The sequence below is a fragment of the Drosophila simulans genome, chromosome 4 (genome assembly GCF_016746395.2).
Source record: "Drosophila simulans strain w501 chromosome 4, Prin_Dsim_3.1, whole genome shotgun sequence".
NCBI lineage: Eukaryota > Metazoa > Arthropoda > Insecta > Diptera > Drosophilidae > Drosophila > Drosophila simulans.
Window position 1 is genome coordinate 167,177 of NC_052524.2, and position 17,444 is coordinate 184,620.

General features: G+C 34.5%; 2 protein-coding genes across 10 annotated transcripts; one reads left to right on the forward strand and one right to left on the reverse strand.

Moving 5' to 3' along the window:
* Positions 1 to 583: 583 nt before the first annotated feature.
* On the reverse strand, positions 584 to 11,095 carry LOC6740394. 3 transcript variants are annotated; one of them, XM_016178278.3, is made up of 6 exons: positions 10,844 to 11,095; positions 9,159 to 9,305; positions 8,913 to 9,092; positions 8,258 to 8,852; positions 5,256 to 5,473; positions 584 to 5,198 (listed from the first exon to the last, which is right to left on the reverse strand). In XM_016178278.3, exons 3-6 carry the CDS (start codon positions 8,971 to 8,973, stop codon positions 1,684 to 1,686), a joined length of 4,389 nt encoding a protein of 1,462 aa, XP_016037216.1. In that variant the 5' UTR covers positions 8,974 to 9,092; positions 9,159 to 9,305; positions 10,844 to 11,095; the 3' UTR covers positions 584 to 1,683. The 3 variants fall into 3 exon arrangements, with proteins under 3 accessions (XP_016037216.1, XP_016037217.1, XP_039152053.1); XM_016178279.3 differs by lacking the exon at positions 9,159 to 9,305; XM_039296119.2 differs by lacking the exons at positions 9,159 to 9,305; positions 10,844 to 11,095 and having other exon boundaries at positions 8,913 to 9,140.
* A 572-nt stretch (positions 11,096 to 11,667) lies between these two features.
* LOC6740647 (adapter molecule Crk) lies at positions 11,668 to 14,722 on the forward strand. Of its 7 annotated transcripts, XM_039296140.2 has the most exons (8): positions 11,668 to 11,687; positions 11,746 to 11,808; positions 12,090 to 12,095; positions 12,162 to 12,284; positions 13,376 to 13,595; positions 13,655 to 13,783; positions 14,180 to 14,281; positions 14,342 to 14,722. In XM_039296140.2, exons 4-8 carry the CDS (start codon positions 12,178 to 12,180, stop codon positions 14,564 to 14,566), a joined length of 783 nt encoding a protein of 260 aa, XP_039152074.1. In that variant the 5' UTR covers positions 11,668 to 11,687; positions 11,746 to 11,808; positions 12,090 to 12,095; positions 12,162 to 12,177; the 3' UTR covers positions 14,567 to 14,722. The 7 variants fall into 7 exon arrangements, 6 of the variants coding, with proteins under 6 accessions (XP_039152074.1, XP_016037221.1, XP_016037220.1 ...); XM_016171216.3 differs by lacking the exons at positions 11,668 to 11,687; positions 11,746 to 11,808 and having other exon boundaries at positions 11,832 to 12,095; XM_016171219.3 differs by lacking the exons at positions 11,668 to 11,687; positions 11,746 to 11,808 and having other exon boundaries at positions 11,832 to 12,095; positions 12,162 to 12,279; positions 13,440 to 13,595.
* Positions 14,723 to 17,444: the final 2,722 nt, after the last annotated feature.

Sequence of the window (17,444 nt, forward strand, 5' to 3'; positions counted from 1 at the left end):
ATCTATGACTAACGGTAAAAATTTAATTTACAAAAAAATTATATTCCAAGTAACAGTGTTTCTAATTGTTACTCCGTAGAGTAAAAAGGTATACTAGATTCTTTGAAAAGTATGTATGTAATCTTGATAATTTATTTAACAATTTTCTCATTTTATTCCTTAATATCCCTAATATAGATACCATAGAAAAATGATTAAATTTCGTGTTCGCATTCGCACTGGCTTGGTAACGGGTATCTGATAGTCGGGGAACTCGACTATAGCATTATCTCTTGTTATATATGTATACGTTATATTAGTGTGATTTGTATAATAAAATTACATGATTTTCCGACCAGGTTCATCCAACTGACAAAATACCTACAATATATAAAATTGGTCAAAATATCCAATATAAGTTACCTTAAGATACTTATATTCAAAGCCTTTTTACTAAATAATGAGTAAAGATATGTAAATGCTGTATTTAATATTTATTTTTTCTTGGCTAGCTTATTTAAGGTAATTACATTCAAGAACATGCATACATGTTGCTTCTTTTTTAATGTGTACAAAGTTTATGAATAATTATAATTCAGAAATATTCTTTGTAAATACTTATCATTTTATTATTCAGAGAAATTAATATTCCATATAGATGTAAAAGTATGTACAGTGCATCTTTAATATTAATAATTTATGTATGGCTTCCTAATACGACAGTTTGACGATGCTGCCTAGAAAAAGTAAAATTATATTCTTACAAATGAATACCTTATTATAATTATTTATAAGGATCCGTATATTTTTGAAGATTTTAACAATAGAAAATGCAATAGCCTTAACTAATCAGTACTATGTAATTAACGTTTAATTGTAACAGGCTTTTTACTTATATTAAACGAATTTAGATTTTTGTATTCTTAAGAAAATCTTTTAGTTTTTATAAGCCGATAAATAAATAAGAAATACTTATTTTACATGAAAGCAATTATTTCTTTTATGAACTTTTCACTGACAAAATTATATGTTTTGTCTTTTTTTCCATACATATGCGAACAAAATAAATTATTTTTTACAAACAACTTTGCAAAATTCTTTTGAAATGATTGTACAAAATATTTTAAGATCATAATTAAAAATTAATTCAATTTCGTATCCTGCATTAATATTAACGGATACTTTTATATAATAAATTTAATCAGTATGCTACATTATAAATATGTTTTCATTGAGAAATACTGTGATCATATTTATTCATTATTTAATTAATATATACATATTTACTAGGTAAATAATAAATGGCTGGAGACGTAATGAACTAATATACACTTGTGAATGCATTAATTGTTTTATGAAATGGATTTCAACCAAAATGCAATGCGAAAATCAAATATGGAGTTACGCATTAAAACTTTTTTAAAATAAAATTTTAAATAAATATATATTTTTTAGAGTAAGCATTAGATAATTATATATTGAATGATAGGTATACTGAAAATACGCATATATAGATTTAATTTTGCTTTTCGCTAGTTTTGTTATATATTTATATATCACAAGTTTGAAGATAGTTGAAAGTGTCTATTTTACTACTTATTGACATAAAAGGACAATCAAAATCGCGTTTGATTGATAGTGAGTTATAAAACAAGATAGTTATCGTTATGACATGCAAAGCTATGAGTCTCGGAATTAAAAATCTTAGCAATCGATGCCATTTACAGTCGCACTGCAACTTTTAAGACGAAGGGATGAAACGGCAGTCCTTTCGGAATCTAAATTACTTCCGTTTTGAACAGAATTGGGATCGTCTATGGACCGAAATCGTAGAAAGCCTTGGTCTGCCACAAGCATACTATCAGAAGCACTGGATGTCGTGCATGAATTTGAAGATGCAGACGCCACGGAAGCCGATGAAGTCGTGCATAACTCCGACCTATGCTTTCCATTATTTGGCATATGTAATTGTGCGCGATAGTTTGAATTTTTAGTTGCCGCTGCTCCGACAAGTGATGATGTTTTTGCATTCATAGATATAGAATTTGGTGCAGTATCTTCAACAGGAATTACAGAACCATGATCGTTATTTATCAAGTTTGTACACTCTACATTATTTCCCGATATAGTGTCATCTTCTTCATCTTCTTCATCCTCGGAATTATGACCATAAGGTAACTGCTGTAGATGGTTCTCCCTTATGGGCATACTTTTAAACAGTTCAGTTTCACTCTCCAATGACCTTAAGTTCGAATGACGTCCATTTGCTCTCTGGTAATACCGAGGTCTGTCTTTATCTGGTATTCCTAACGTCTGCGCTCCATTGGCGACTATTCGTTGAGTTTCAGCAGACGCAACTGGTGACTCAAGGGTTCGCCCTAAAGCACCAGCATTGCCTACGCTGCTAATAGTACCACTTTTGCAAACGCCGTTGAAATATGCGCGTTCAAATGAATTGAAACTTGCAAATCGCCCACCACCTCCCCCATTTGACGAAGAGCACGAATTAGCTGAGTTGGAACTGCGGCGCTCATGAGTCTTGCTTTCAAAGACATGCCGTTCAAGTGCACCGTTAAACTTTTTTTCGCGCCCATTTGTTATTTTTTGTCGGTCTTGAATACACTCACTGTTTGGCTGAACATTGTGAACTGATTTTTCTTTGAACACAGGTCGCTCAAAGATGTTAAATTCATATCTCTTGTTTTCCTGCTCTAGTGGTTCAGAATAACAATTGTTTTCCAACAATTCTACTTGCTGCTGCAAAGCCCCAGAATTTGAGTTAAATGAAACTCCATTTTGATCGTAAATATCTCTTCGCTTTTGTTCAGTTGTTGCAATTGCAGTACTGTGCAAACTGAAATTTGGATTTTCGTAATGATCTGGTCCTGAATCTGTCATGTAGTCCGTACTCATATATGTCGGATGCTCTTGAAAACGCATTTGATTTAATTGATGTTGTTGATTTAAAGTACTTCCAATCGACCCCGTATCATATGGCCTTTGGTACATAGGCTCCTGTAGTTGATATTCACAAGGACGACCGCTTGAAGTTGTAGCGGTTGTTGGTCCCATCGAATTCAGGGCGTAACTGTCATCATAAATAAGTTTTCCTGTCCGCATTGTGTATGTATGAAGATTCGTATTTGCATTGCAAACAGCTGGGTAGTCAGTTTCAAAATGCTCCTGACTAGAGCTTGATGTGCATGGAAGAAAAAAATTTGTCACATTTGAGTTATGGGTGCCTGTGCCGTTTCCAACATGTTTTTCTCTGATTGCATTGTTAGGTGTACCACCATCTTGGCCATATGCACCCATACCAGAACCAATCATGCGAACATCGCCTGCAACGGCACTCAAAGAATCGTGCCCGACACTTGTCTTTAGTCCAGCTACCCAGGACATTAAAGTAATTATAGCTATCTCTATCAGACGCAGAGAGAACTGATATCCCCATTGCAGCCAGTCGACATCGACAATACTTGTATGACGACATGAAATATATATAGCACCGAATATCTGAAGGGCTGCCAATAGTACAAACAATAGAGCTGTGGCAATCGTAATGTGAATGGCGTAAGACAAATTTTGATAGCCATGTATGTAGTTTTGAGATTTGCTGCGAAGAATGCGTTTTAAAATGCGGTATATGTAAAGATATAGCAGCCCTAGGCTCAGGCATATAAAAATATAAATTATCTGACATATTAAAGTCAATACCCGGGGCGGTGGTGGCAAAATTGCCGATGGAGACATTGTAGCAGTAGGCTGGCCTTGGTTATAAAGTTGCTGCCGACGAAAGTACTGCTGTTGCTGCTGTTGTTGAAAATATAAGTGATGATTTTTCAAGGTATAAGATTCAACATAATGCAATGTAATGCAAAGTACAACGTGGACACCGCAACCCACAACAACAGTCAGCGGTCTTATCAGAGCAGAGTATCTATTATTTTTGTGGTTTAGAGACTTAAGGAAGAGAAACAATATAAGAACAGAGAAAGCAACTGTTAAAAATGTGGACGGTAGATTAAGAAAGAGCTCTGAAGTAAATAAATTAAAGCTACCATGAACATTGTATGCATCAAAGCAAAGGAAAAATATTCTCAATATGCAGATCACAATCAGTATCAGATTAATACACACAAAATAAGCCTGTGCGAACAAATGTGTAAGCTTGTTATAGGTGAGCAGTTTGTAAAGCGAATATACAGATAAAATAGTGAAAAGTACAACTGACAGATAGATGTGAATATTCCATGCCCATGCCCAAGTTGTGTGTACTGTCGCAGCTGCAGCTGCCCCAATAGCATTCTGGTCGGCTACGCCTGTACCAAGCTCCCTAATAGTGTTCGTTGTCTTTCCTGTATGTCCTGGCTGACCCGCATTTGTGGTGGCGTAGGAAAATGAAGTAGCTGATACATCTCCTATTGCAGCAGCTGCTGATGGCGTCGTTCCTGCAGTCGCATTCTCATAATATTCCAACTGCCCGGGGAGGTATTTGCTATGATTAATGTTAGGACTAACCACGGGTGGTGCATCAGCATCTATAATTTCCTCGTTTGATGTTGATTTTTCGATCAGTACAATTGGTGAAGAGGGAGGTTGCCGCAATGTAATTATGGGTCGCTGAGTAACCTGCTTCAATAAAACCGGTGGTATGTCACCATTTTTTGATCCCAGAATACGTCTAATATTAGGTAAAACTTCCTGTTTCTTGTTTGGACCAATGGTATCCAGTTCATAGGACCCCTGTCCTTTTGCGCTACTTGCCTTTTCGTTTAAATATTCCTCCCCGCTGGTACGTGCTGGTGTGTTCAAAGCTTTTTTTCGTTCTACTACGGATGTATCTGATACTGTTCCATGGGAAAACTTTTCTTCGGGACGATTCTTTGCATCCATGCCAGCCGGGGCGTAATTTAAGTCCGTCATTGAATTGAGAACGGCGTCGTTATTATTGCTTCCCAGGTCTGGTGGTCGAATTGGTATTCGGTCTTGGCTGGGCATCAAACTAGGCGGTGGGATAGGACGCCTATTCACTGCAATTAAACCCTCGTTATTGGTACCACGTAGAGTGGGCTTGTCTGCAAATGGGTTTTGGTATTCTGGTGGAAGTGGAGGTGTGAAAAAGGCCCGAGACGGTGGAGAATATGATGGAATGTCACCAGGATACATTGGTATTGTTGGCGGTTGGGCTCCATTCATTTTTTTTAAAAGGTTGGGAACTACAAAGATATCACATTAAAGAACATAATCTTTCGAAATATTTCCATCGTACTTACTTGATGGTATTGGCGTCGAACTATGCTGTCCGACGTTCCTGTGACGATCTCTATCATGTGAATGGTGGCGATTTGGATTCGGGTATGTCGGATTGTTATTACTTTTTAGTATGTCTGCGTTGGGCGCAGATGTTGGCAATGCATGGTCCCTCTCCAAGTCTAGTTCATAATTTTTCGGACGTCCACCGACACCATGTTGTTGATGTGACGAGTGATATCTGAAAATATATACAGAATACGCATTTAGGATACGATTATAAGTATTAAAATATTGTTTACTTATTAAGGACGTTAACAAAAACCGATTTTTTTTCTTTGCCACATCGTCTTAATAAGGCGCAATAAGTTTTGTTTCTATTCGGGAGAAGATTTCGCTATAAAGTCAATCAGTACAATAATAGGAAAATATATACATGCAAAACAAGAGATTTCCCCGACTACCATACCTGTTAGTCAGCGAGTGAATATGCAAACGGGAAATTACATAATTTTTCTGGGATATTGATAGATTTTGGGGAATAAAATGAGAATAAAATTTAAAAATGGTTCAAAAGTATGGGCTTAACCGTTCTTATGTGTAAGGAGGGGCGTGGCCACAGTGTTTTTTGTTATACCGATAAAAAAAAAAATTAAAACATTATTGAAAAGTGTGGGCAGTTTTGGGTGGTTTGTGGGGGTGCCTAAAATATTTTTGGCAAGTCAATAGAATTTTACAGATCCCCCTTACTCAGCTAGTGTGAATGCGAACGTGAAATTGAGGAATAAAATAAGAAAAATATTTAATAAATTGTTTAAAAGTGTGGCTGTGACCGTATTGGGCGTTTTGCCGGTGAAAGGATGGGCGAGACCACACTGTTCTTGGTATACAGATAAAAATTATCAAGACAAACATATAACAAAGAAAAATTTAAACATTTTTCAAAAGTGTGGGCGTGGCAGTTTTCGACGGCTTAAGAGCTTTAGTTGTTTGGCAAATCAATAGAAATTAATAAGACTAATAAAATTATGAAACATTTCCAGACAATTTTCGAAAATGTGGGCTTAACATTTTTGGGCGGTTTTAGGACGTTAGAGAGCGCGTGGCAAAGTTTTTGTTGCAAATCGTTCAAAATTTACAAGACTAAATGAAATGAATATGAAAAAATATCAACATACTTTTTCAAAAGTGTGGGCGTGGCAGTTTTGTGCGGTTTGTTGGCGTGGCAACATGGGTCAACAAACTTACGCTGCGTCTATGTCTCTAGAATCTGGATGCTAAATCTCAACCTTCTTGCTTTTATAGTTCCTGAGATCGAGACGTTCATACGGACAGACGGACATGGCTAGATCGATTCGGCTATTGATCCTGATCAGGAATATAAATACTTTACACAGTCGGAAACGCTTCCTTATGTCTGTTGCATAATCTTAAGCGAATCTAGAATACCCTCTTACTCTACGAGTAACGGGTATACAAATCACGCGCCTCTCCGATAGAAAAACTTGCCTGAAATTCTCCAACATTTGATTTGCTTATCAATCAATCAATTAAGTATTAAAGTAAACAAGAAATCCTGCAGTTTTGGGTTGTTACCAATTTTATTTAATTAAAAGGATTCTCGACTTGGCTTAATAAATAAAAAAATTAAATAAACTCATTCGATACGCTACAATATAATATAATCGGGAGGACAAGGAAATAATCGTTAAGGACGTTTTTATTTGTTTTTTACTTCAGTTTCGAGAACAACATTAACAATAAACAGATTATAAATGGAGACTTTTTACGCCTTTAAATACAACACATTTTTCGTTGTTTATGAATCAGAGCGAGACATTAATGTGATAGGGTTTAAGCAAAGACACTAGAATAACAAAATGCGTAACGGCCATACATTTGTTTTGCACTATGCAGCCACTTTTTTGGGGAAGGCCAAATTTGCTCTCTTTCCGCTCGCTTACGCTGAGAGCATAAGAAATCTAAAAATAGAACTTGCTTGCTTGTGTGAGTAAAAACAAGAGACGAGAACGCGTATATGTGTGCGTGTTGTGCTAGAAGACGATTTTCGGGCCGAAATCAATTCTGATCGAAAAAACGAATTTACATATTTGGAGTTGTGGCCAATTTCGTAGCAATATGATGAAACAAAATAAAAATTCACGGCCTGACTATTATAATTATAAATTTTTTTAAATTCGTTTGTTAAGATCGCCGCTCGAATTAGCTACCTTTTACATATTTATATTTATGTTGATAATTAATTATGTGTAATATATATACACTACTTTAATTTGTGCACTAATGCTCAACAATAAATTTTTGTATACACATTTGTTTTTTATTATTTTTAAAAATATTTCAAAAACTTTAATGTATATTTTACAAATATTAATAAAAAGATCAGATGGTGCCTTTAGTTTCCCGAAGTATTAAAAATTTAAGTAATAAAAATTAATAAAATAAATAAAAATATTAAAACTGTTTATTGCAAAAGTCATATCTGGAGGCACGAAGTGCGGACACAAGCACTCAACAATCATTGCCTTATTATTTTTTCTCACGTCGCAAGATGAATACTCTAATGACAAATATAATAATATAAAGCCATTTTCGAAATTTATTTTGTGATGTACATAGATTCGGCTATTACTATTTCTAAGCTTTATTTAAATAATAATAACGTTGAGGCAATGCAAAACAAGAATTTTTCGCATGGTGCCAATTGATAAAAAATAATATAGATTTAAAGTCAACGAACTTCTAAGGTGAAGGGCATATTTTGTCAAATTTACAATGCATGAGCATACGTGTGCACACATACAGTTGTCTGCTATCACTGTATGCGTAGAAAAGAGCTGTTTGCTGTAGCGCTCTCCGCTCTTTCTCTCTCGAACAAAAACTCGAGAGAGCCTGGAGCCACCTCTAGAGCCACGGCCAAAAAATCGCATGCCAAAAATTTGTATGGCGTTACGCATCTTGTTATTCTAGTGTCTTTGGTTTAAGAGATTTTTCAACGACTTACCTCTGCGTGGTTAAAAATGGTGTTGCAACAGTAGTTAGACCTAATGAATAACTTGTGTCTGGTATGCTTCGTTTGGTTGTTGAGGTTGTACCATATGCTACTTTTATGAGAACAGCTGCAACACTACGCTCAAAATTATTTAATTTTTCCAAATAATCCTTTTGCACTATAGATGATGTCCCGGAAATCATATTGATTCCAGTGCTGTTGCTGAAGTTATGATTTCCATTAAACTTTTCTTGTGAAATGGTTCTGTTGTTGCCCGTTGAATTTCCTTCCTCCAATAATAATGATTTCGACAAGGAAATATGGTGAATTGCAATTAATAGTATAAATAAAAAATTGACATAACGTTGACGTGAATTCATTTTACGGGACAAGATAGAGATAAAAATGGAGCCCAAATATCTAGGCTTTAACCTGCTGATTTTGCAATTACATTCAGTGAACGTTTTATGAGCACAAATTAGTATAGCAGCTGGTGCGCTCACATCGTTTTTTAATACTGATATAGCGCATGTATTGGGCTTTGTTATTTCAATACTATTGTTCTTTAAATTTTTACTAATTTCCTTGTTATAATCATTTTTGCTGCCTAAAAAAGGTAAAATTCTTTAAATGTTGTGGGCACAGTTAAATATTAGTATATCCTTACCTGTTGTGGAAAAACTCTTTTTTTTCACATTGATTCGTAAGCAACGGTACGTTTCAGGCATGATATCGTATTTTATAATGTGAGTGGGTGACTGTATCGATTGCTAAGTCCACTAGGCCTTTTGCTGTATCGTGGAAGCCGTTTCTCACACCCAATAAAACCGTTGCATTTTGTGACAACCTAATTAAATTTAAATATGTTATAGGTTGTCAGGTTTTATATTTATATATATATGTTATTTATTACAATTGTAGTTTTTAACAATCATAATTTTGCAGTGACTTTTTAAATCACAAAAATCAACATGCTTAGTTTTCAGCTTTTACATCTCCGGTTTATAAACACGCAATGGAATGACACACCGACATAGCCAGATCGCCTCGGCTTGTAATACTGAACAAAGAAACATACAAGAAACACAGAATAAAAAATATAATATACAGAAATAGTTTATATGAAAGAGGTTCCTTCTATATTTGTAAATTTTTAATCAATAAATAAAGTTGTTCTAAAACTAGGCAATTTCACTTCCAGGGGTCGCATAAAACAAGCACTCAACTCTACCTTTCCCCTTTCCGAAAGTTGTCTATGCAAAAAAAAAAAAAGAAAAAAAAAAAAAAAAAAAAAAAAGATTACAAACAAATTTTAAAACTGGGGCTGTTTTTTATACCGCTGCAAATTGGCCAAACTAATAATAATATTAAAATATTTTCCGATATTGTGGACGCGGCCGTTTTGGATAGGATGTGGTTGTGTCAAAAAATATTTGGCCTAACAAGACATATAATAAAGTTAAAAATAAGCAAAGCATTTTTCAAAGTTAAAGGCGTAACAACTTTGGGCGTGGCAACATCAGGAAACAAACTCGCTTTGCGTCTATTTCTCTTAAATTTGCATGCTTTATCTCAACATTCTAGATTTTATAGTTCCTAAGATCTCGATAAGATCTCAAAAGTTCAGGCAAAAGGGACCGAGGCGAAGGAATTGAACAGTGAGGGTTTTTCTTACTTAGTGTCAGTATTTAAAAAAGCGGTAAGTGCTTTTAACAAATCTAGAAAGAGCTTTAAAAAGGCAGCGCCAAACTCCACAGGACTAAAATTTCATAATAATGATAGTGGTAATTGATGATACAGCCCTGAAGGGTTAATGGAAATGCTATATGATAACCAGTGCAAAGGCTGTAAGAAGCGTATAAAAATTAAACTTTTTTTTGATAAAACCAAGTGAGAATTATCACTTGTGATGAATACTAGTTAGTGATATATCGCTGATAAGGCGGAAATGCACCTTCAGGGCTATTAATATATAAATAACTAGAGATATGTCTAATAAAGAGATCTGATCACGAAGGCGTTCGGTTTGTGAAAATACCCGTCTTCCATTTAATTAAATATTCATTTATAAATAGATCAAAAGGTGGCACATGCCTATTGTCTTCATTCCAAGATATCGCAATTAATTAATAGAAAGATGAAAAATAATAAAAAAAGGTTATTTAGTTTAAAATTAATCAATATATCTGTACAAATACAATTGGTTTTATTTCCGCTTAAAACAATTTTGGGTATCCAAACATTTAAAAATATGCCCTCGCAAATCTCATATAGTTTGAATAGGAAATACTCGAGAAAGCCTCAGAAATCTATGCTTTAAAACGAAACTATAATCAATCAATATCTCCAAAATAAATGGAAAACAGGGCATATCAAATTTACACTAGTAAAAATTCCACAAATATAGTTTGAATCCATTCTAGCTAAATTTATATATTCGACCGATTATGTGTAGCCATATACACACACGATGTAGTATAAAATATAACCACTTTAAACATTACTTTTTCAATACCAATATTTAAGATAATAAGCATTAGTGTACTAGTGCAAAGCAAGATATTCGCTTTTCCACTACAGATGAAATAGAATACGTACATGTATTCAGATGTCTACACATAAGCAAAATATGTTTATATATTAGGTTATACAATTGCATTTAATATCAGTTTATATTTGCCATTGGTATTAACACAAAAGTTTCCCCTATTAACACATTTATTTTACTATTATTATTGACAAAAACAATCCAGTTTATTGTGACGTCTCGACTTTTCACTAAATGAAACACACAACTACAAAATGGTGGATATTAATTCGATCAATAATCGGCAACAACGATATACATGCTTATATCTTGTCCCGTACTCCATATAATGTGATGTTTTCCCTTACAGGGTATACGCACTAATACGCATTAGTCATATATTTTAATATTAACACGCATATATCTACATTCTGAGAGTTAGATCAATGCCATGAGATAAAATAACATTATTTTTAATGAAGGTGTTACAGCTAAAAAAACAAAATGCGTGGCTAAATAAAATTTTATGCTTCGACTTAAAATTTTGTGATTTATGTTACTAGGTTTATTTTAAAATAGTATTTTTTTTTAAAACATACTACATAATTACTTTATTGACGCACCGGTCCTTGATGTATATTTTTGAATAGTTTAAAATACATATCAATAAACAATTGTGGTATATTCTGTATGGTTCTTAACATATCTTAATTTTTATTTTTTGCCATTCTTGAATCAATAGAATGTTGTGTGCCAACATATAATCCTAAAAGTTTAAACTGAAATGCAATTCCATAGTAAAACATTTTTTAGTATTATTCTTCCCATTATTGTTTTGATTTTTGTCGGTCGACCAGCTGCACAACGACTATATTAATGAAAATACAATCACGACGCAACTGACGGAAGGACATGGTAAACACCCAAAATCCCACCCTTTCAAGAAAATTTTTAAAGAAAATGTTTTGTGCAGTTGCTCGAAGGATTTCAATTCAATCGGATGTGGTCTGTGCAACTGCCGCATTACAGTTCAACGGTAAAATATTGACATAAAACATCTAACTGGAAATTGTCGATCTAACATTATCGATAGTGTTTCCAAAGTTTGGCCCAGCTAGATACACATATAAAAGGCAAATGTTTTAAGGGCAAAAATTCGAAAATGAAATTACTAAAGAATTCTGGTATATAATCGGCTGTATGCGATATTGGCAATTATATCACATAATTTCTATTTATTTAATCTGCACGGAATTTGTTGTACTTTGTGTAAGATAAACCTTAAACGGAAATGGATACATTTGACGTTTCTGATAGGAACAGGTAATTTAAGATCAATATTGAACCAAAGACTATCAATTTTTTAACATCCAAATGTGTTCTTAATAGCTGGTACTTTGGTCCCATGTCTAGACAGGATGCTACCGAAGTTTTGATGAACGAACGGGAGCGGGGAGTATTTTTGGTCCGTGATAGTAACTCGATAGCAGGGGATTATGTACTTTGTGTAAGGTAAGTAAACAAAATTAATACATTAAGACTTTTATTGCGTACTCATCGTTTGATTTCTGTTAGCTTATTCTTATTTTAAAAATTAAACTTAAAATTGTTAAACTGTAAAATTGAGAAATAATTAATGTCTGCCTTTCCTAATCGCAGTTTACCATGAAGGTTTATATAGAAATTCCTGTGTTTCCATTGCAAGCATGTATACGTGTTATATATATACATAAAATATTTATTTGTAATTTTCAAATATAAACAAATTTCTTACAATAAAAAAGGATATATTTTTTTTAATAGACCCGAGAGATAAAAGTAACATGAAAGAGAAATGTAAAATTTTTTATCAATTTTGGGTGTTAAGTTAAAATATGTGCTTAAAAAACAGGCGCTTCATAAAGTGACGGAAAGCTTAACTTTTTTTTTTGTCAAAAACAAGGTATACTGATTTATTAAAAAGTATGTAACAGGTAAAAGAAAGCATTTCCGATAAAGTATATGTATATACCGTCCGTATGGACGCCGAAATCTCAGAAACTATAAAAGATAGAAAAGTTAAGATCTAACGCCCTAAACCGACAAAAACTGTCACACTTTCTTACCCAGAAAATTTTTGAAATTTCTCTTTCGCACTTCCACTAGCTGACGGGTAACTCGACTATAGGGTTCTCTCTTTTTTTTTTGTTTGACATTCTGTCTTTAATTTTGTATTTCTTTAATTTAGTGTGGAATGTACCTTTAAGGCCGATGATAAAATGTCAATGATGATATCTCATAGCCATTGTAATTTCGTATGTATGTAATATGTGCGCCATGTATTGACGGGGTAAATAAATTGAAGAATTTAACGATGTAAACGAAAACAATTGCGAATTAAATGAACCTAATTTCTACTGTATGTCTCGCCATGTGGCATTTATTGAAGAACTAGATGAATTAACGTCTCAGAATATTCTTTTTGATTTTAAAAGTTCTTTATTTATATAAAATGTTTATACATTAGAAAAAAAAATAGATTTTCATATCTTTACTTGAAACGAATTTTTGATTAGTTTTTAAGGATTTTGCGCCTGTTATAAAATAATTGTTTACTTATAAAGATTTTTATTATTTAGAGAAGATACAAAAGTTAGCAACTACATCATTAACAAAGTTCAACAACAGGATCAAATCGTTTACCGCATTGGGGATCAGTCTTTTGACAATCTACCAAAACTCTTAACTTTTTACACTCTTCATTATTTGGATACAACCCCTTTAAAACGGCCTGCGTGTAGAAGGGTGGAAAAAGTAATAGGAAAGTTCGATTTCGTTGGCAGCGTGAGCATTTACACATTTATTAATTTTTGTAAGTAATTTAATTTTCTTATTTATCAAAGGATCAAGATGATTTACCTTTTCAAAGAGGTGAAGTTTTAACAATAGTTCGAAAAGACGAGGATCAATGGTGGACTGCGCGTAACTCCTCGGGGAAAATTGGGCAAATACCGGTTCCTTATATACAACAGGTGCGTAAAAGCAAATCCTCGGATTTTATATCCCTTTTTGTAACGGGTTTCCCGTTTTTAATTTGTTTGTTTTCTTATAAAGCTATTATGTTAAAACACTACAATTGAAAGCTATTTTCACGGGGCTATTATTTGTGAACTCGGTAAAACCATTGTTGCGGTGTCGGATATTAGATTCTTTAAAGTCTGATTACAATCTCAATACATTATTAAGCATACAAAAACCATTTGCAATGATAAAACTGACAATGGTCTAGCTCCATTGCCTTCAGCCTTCAATATATTCGTCCGCTCAAGTAGAGAAGGCAAAATTGCGATCGACCTTTGATAAATAAGTTAGTTAAAGGCATTGATTTTTGAAAAGTGACGAATCATTTTTAAATTTGTTCTTTTTAGTATGACGATTATATGGATGAAGATGCTATCGACAAAAACGAACCTTCCATTTCGGGATCTAGCAATGTATTTGAAAGTACTCTTAAAAGAACAGATTTAAATGTAAGTGTAGCAAAAAAGTATTTTTAAAAAAATAATGTCTTACATTTTAATTTATCGAAGCGAAAACTACCTGCATACGCCCGCGTAAAACAGTCAAGGGTCCCGAACGCATACGATAAGACTGCATTAAAATTGGAAATAGGTGATATTATTAAAGTCACTAAAACAAACATTAATGGACAATGGGAGGGAGAATTAAATGGAAAAAATGGTCATTTTCCGTTCACACACGTTGAATTTGTCGATGATTGTGATTTAAGCAAAAACTCTACAGAAATACGCTAAATAGGAAGGAATGGAATAAATATTCCTTTCGATAATTTTAATTTTAAAGCTAATTGTATGAATAATAAGTTGTGCATACCAATTGTTACCATAATCAGAAAATTAAAATCCTTATAAGTGAAATAAAAATAAACGGGTACGAAGAACAAAATGGAATTGTTACCGTTTTTTCTATAATTCCTATACAAATATTATGAATTTGAAAACCGATTTGATTTTTTTATGAAGTATGTAACTACACGGTAGGTGCTACACAAATCCCTTTATGCCTTTTATTTTTTATACCCGTTGCTCGTAGAGTAAAAGGGAATACTAGATTCATTGAAAAGTATGTAACATCTAAAAGAAAGAAAGTACTTCCGACCATATAAAACTATATATGAACTATCAGGAACTATAAAAGCAGATTGAGATTAGGCATACAGATTCTAGACACAAAGACGCAGCCGCTGAGCTTACAAGCTACGAGCCGCCGAAACGCTGACCAGTCAGTCGAATTTCGTCAGCGGAACGGAGCTAATATTCGAATCAAAAACTTTTATTTAATAGATCTAACTGAGAAGCAAGTCAAAGCTTTAATTTTTGATAAGATCGGAAGATAAAGAGTGCAGGGAGTTATTCCAAGGTTATTGTCAACTGCCATAACTTATATAATTTATATGGTCGGCAAAGCTTCCTTCTTCCTGTTACATACTTTTCAACAAATCTAGTTTACCCTTTTCCTTTATGAGTAACGGGTAGAAAAAGTGCGGAATCTGTGGCGGTGACCACAACGCATATAATAGAGGCTGCTTAACGCCCACATAACGCACACAGAATACACATATTTTCTAAAAATTACAGAAGTTCTTTTATCACCGGCAAAGAGGGCCTTATTGGGCCCTTCGACCACCTTCCTAATTCGAGGCTAACAGAACCTATCTCTAAGGCACCAACTCTACAAGCTGCCCAAACTAATTTGACGCCGAATCCTTCATCATCGACGCAACATCAACGCAGTGTTAAAACTATGATACATACCCTGCAGCATATGTTTTAATTCAGGCCAATCGTGTGGATTATCATGCAAGACCTATCATCCTGGAACGCTAAAATAATGTGTACCTTTTAGATCAATATTTAGTTAGTACTTCTTCTGCTAGCACAAACAAATTGGATGGTTTTATTTCCGAATTATGGCACATAGAGCAAAATTAAATGCATTTGAAAACTAAATTGGATAATGTAAAGTTTCGTCGGTATCACAAACAATATGGATAAAATTTATATGACAGCATAGTCTCAGTCGGTAACAATTGTACCCTTAATATTAATTAATGCATATTTTTACCTGCCAGAAACATTTAATTCAGCAAACAAACTGTCCCGTTAAATGTCTTCTTCTAAGAAGCCTATTGGAAGGCATGCAGTTTTATGTTCAATGGTCGAAACGTCTGCCTGCAGAATACGATTGACAAGGTCTTCGATAAGGAGATCGCGGCGAGGCTTGACGAACCAATAGGCTGCAGGGGAGACTTTCTCCAGTATGGTTTCCGGAAAGGATTGTCGACGATGAACGCGATCTCCACGGCCACTAACAGCCATTGCAGGCTCCAGGTGGAAGGGTGGTAGGAAGAAGTACTTCCTGGTGGTAGCTGACTGGACAAGGATGCTGGAGTCACTGAGGGCCTTTAAGGTCCCAAATTACTTGCTGCAGGCCGTAGGCAGCTACTTCAGCAATCGGGTGCTCGTCCTCGAATCGCCATTCGGCTCCAGAGTTCGAGGTCACGGCCAGAGTCCCACAAGGCTTTGTCCTGGGACCGCTGCACGCATCCAAGAGTGGGGTACCACAGTGAAATCGCAGCACTCGATAAAGTACCTTGGAATACGCTCGACACGCGCGAGAGTTCCGAGAGCACCAAGAGTACGCCCACAAAAAGGTTAGTGCTACTGCTGGTTATATGTCGAGAGAGGTCCTAAGCCACTCGGAAGTTGCTGACGGGCGACAAAAAAGTTTTGGGCGGCTTTAGAATAAAAAAAAATATAAAAAAATATCAACATACTTTTTCAAAAGTGTGGGTATGGCAGTTTTGTGCGGTTTGTGGGCGTGGCAACATGGGTCAACAAACTTGCGCTGCGTCTTCTTCTCTAGAATATGAATTCTGAACTCAAACTTCTAGTTTTTATTTTCATACGGGCAGACGGACATGGCTAGATCGACCGGCTATTGATCCTGATCACTTTATACTTTGTGAGGTCGGAAGCGTTTTTGCCTGTTACATACTTTTTAACTAATCTAGTATACCCTTTAATGGGTATAAAAATGGTCGAAACGTTGCCACGTTCACTCAATCCGCCAAAAACTGTCACGCCCACATGTTTAAAAAATGTTTAGATTTTTTGATTTATTTTCAATTAGCCTTGTAGTAGTCTTAAATACCGGGTATATGATAGGCGAAGAACTCGCAAAAAAGCGTTCTCTCTTGTTTTTAGTATTAAAATGTTTATATGATTTACCTTATTTTTATTTTACGAACACGTCCGCCAAAGTAGTAGTAGTGGTAGGTTTTTTTAACTGCATGAATGTATGAATATCACATGCATTTATATTCTCCAGGCACATAGCATTAAGAACAAAAAAGCACTGAAAGCACTGTTCTGCGGACATGTCCTCACAAGCAGTACAGATTCCGTGAGTTTTTTGGACATAAACATACTTTTACTTAAATGTATATTAATATATAAATTGATCACAAACTTGTTATATTCTAGTTCAAACATCGTGGTTCCTCGTCAGGACGGACAGATTCAACAATTTTGAACTTGAGCTATTATTTACGATGACTTTATTTATTTAAAATGATTTAAAAATGTAAATTTTATAAGCCGAACAGGTATG

Coding starts and splice junctions, on each gene's coding strand:
- LOC6740394 (XM_016178279.3), bottom strand. CDS start 8,973: ATGCCTGAAACGTACCGTTGCTTACGAATCAATGTGAAAAAAAAGAGT. Junction 8,853..8,912: donor AAAGAGTTTTTCCACAACAG/GTAAGGATATAC, acceptor TACCTTTTTTAG/GCAGCAAAAATGATTATAAC. Junction 5,474..8,257: donor CCATTTTTAACCACGCAGAG/GTAAGTCGTTGA, acceptor ATATATTTTCAG/ATATCACTCGTCACATCAAC.
- LOC6740647 (XM_016171216.3), top strand. CDS start 12,064: ATGGATACATTTGACGTTTCTGATAGGAACAG. Junction 12,285..13,375: donor GATTATGTACTTTGTGTAAG/GTAAGTAAACAA, acceptor TTACTTATAAAG/ATTTTTATTATTTAGAGAAG. Junction 13,784..14,179: donor CGGTTCCTTATATACAACAG/GTGCGTAAAAGC, acceptor TGTTCTTTTTAG/TATGACGATTATATGGATGA.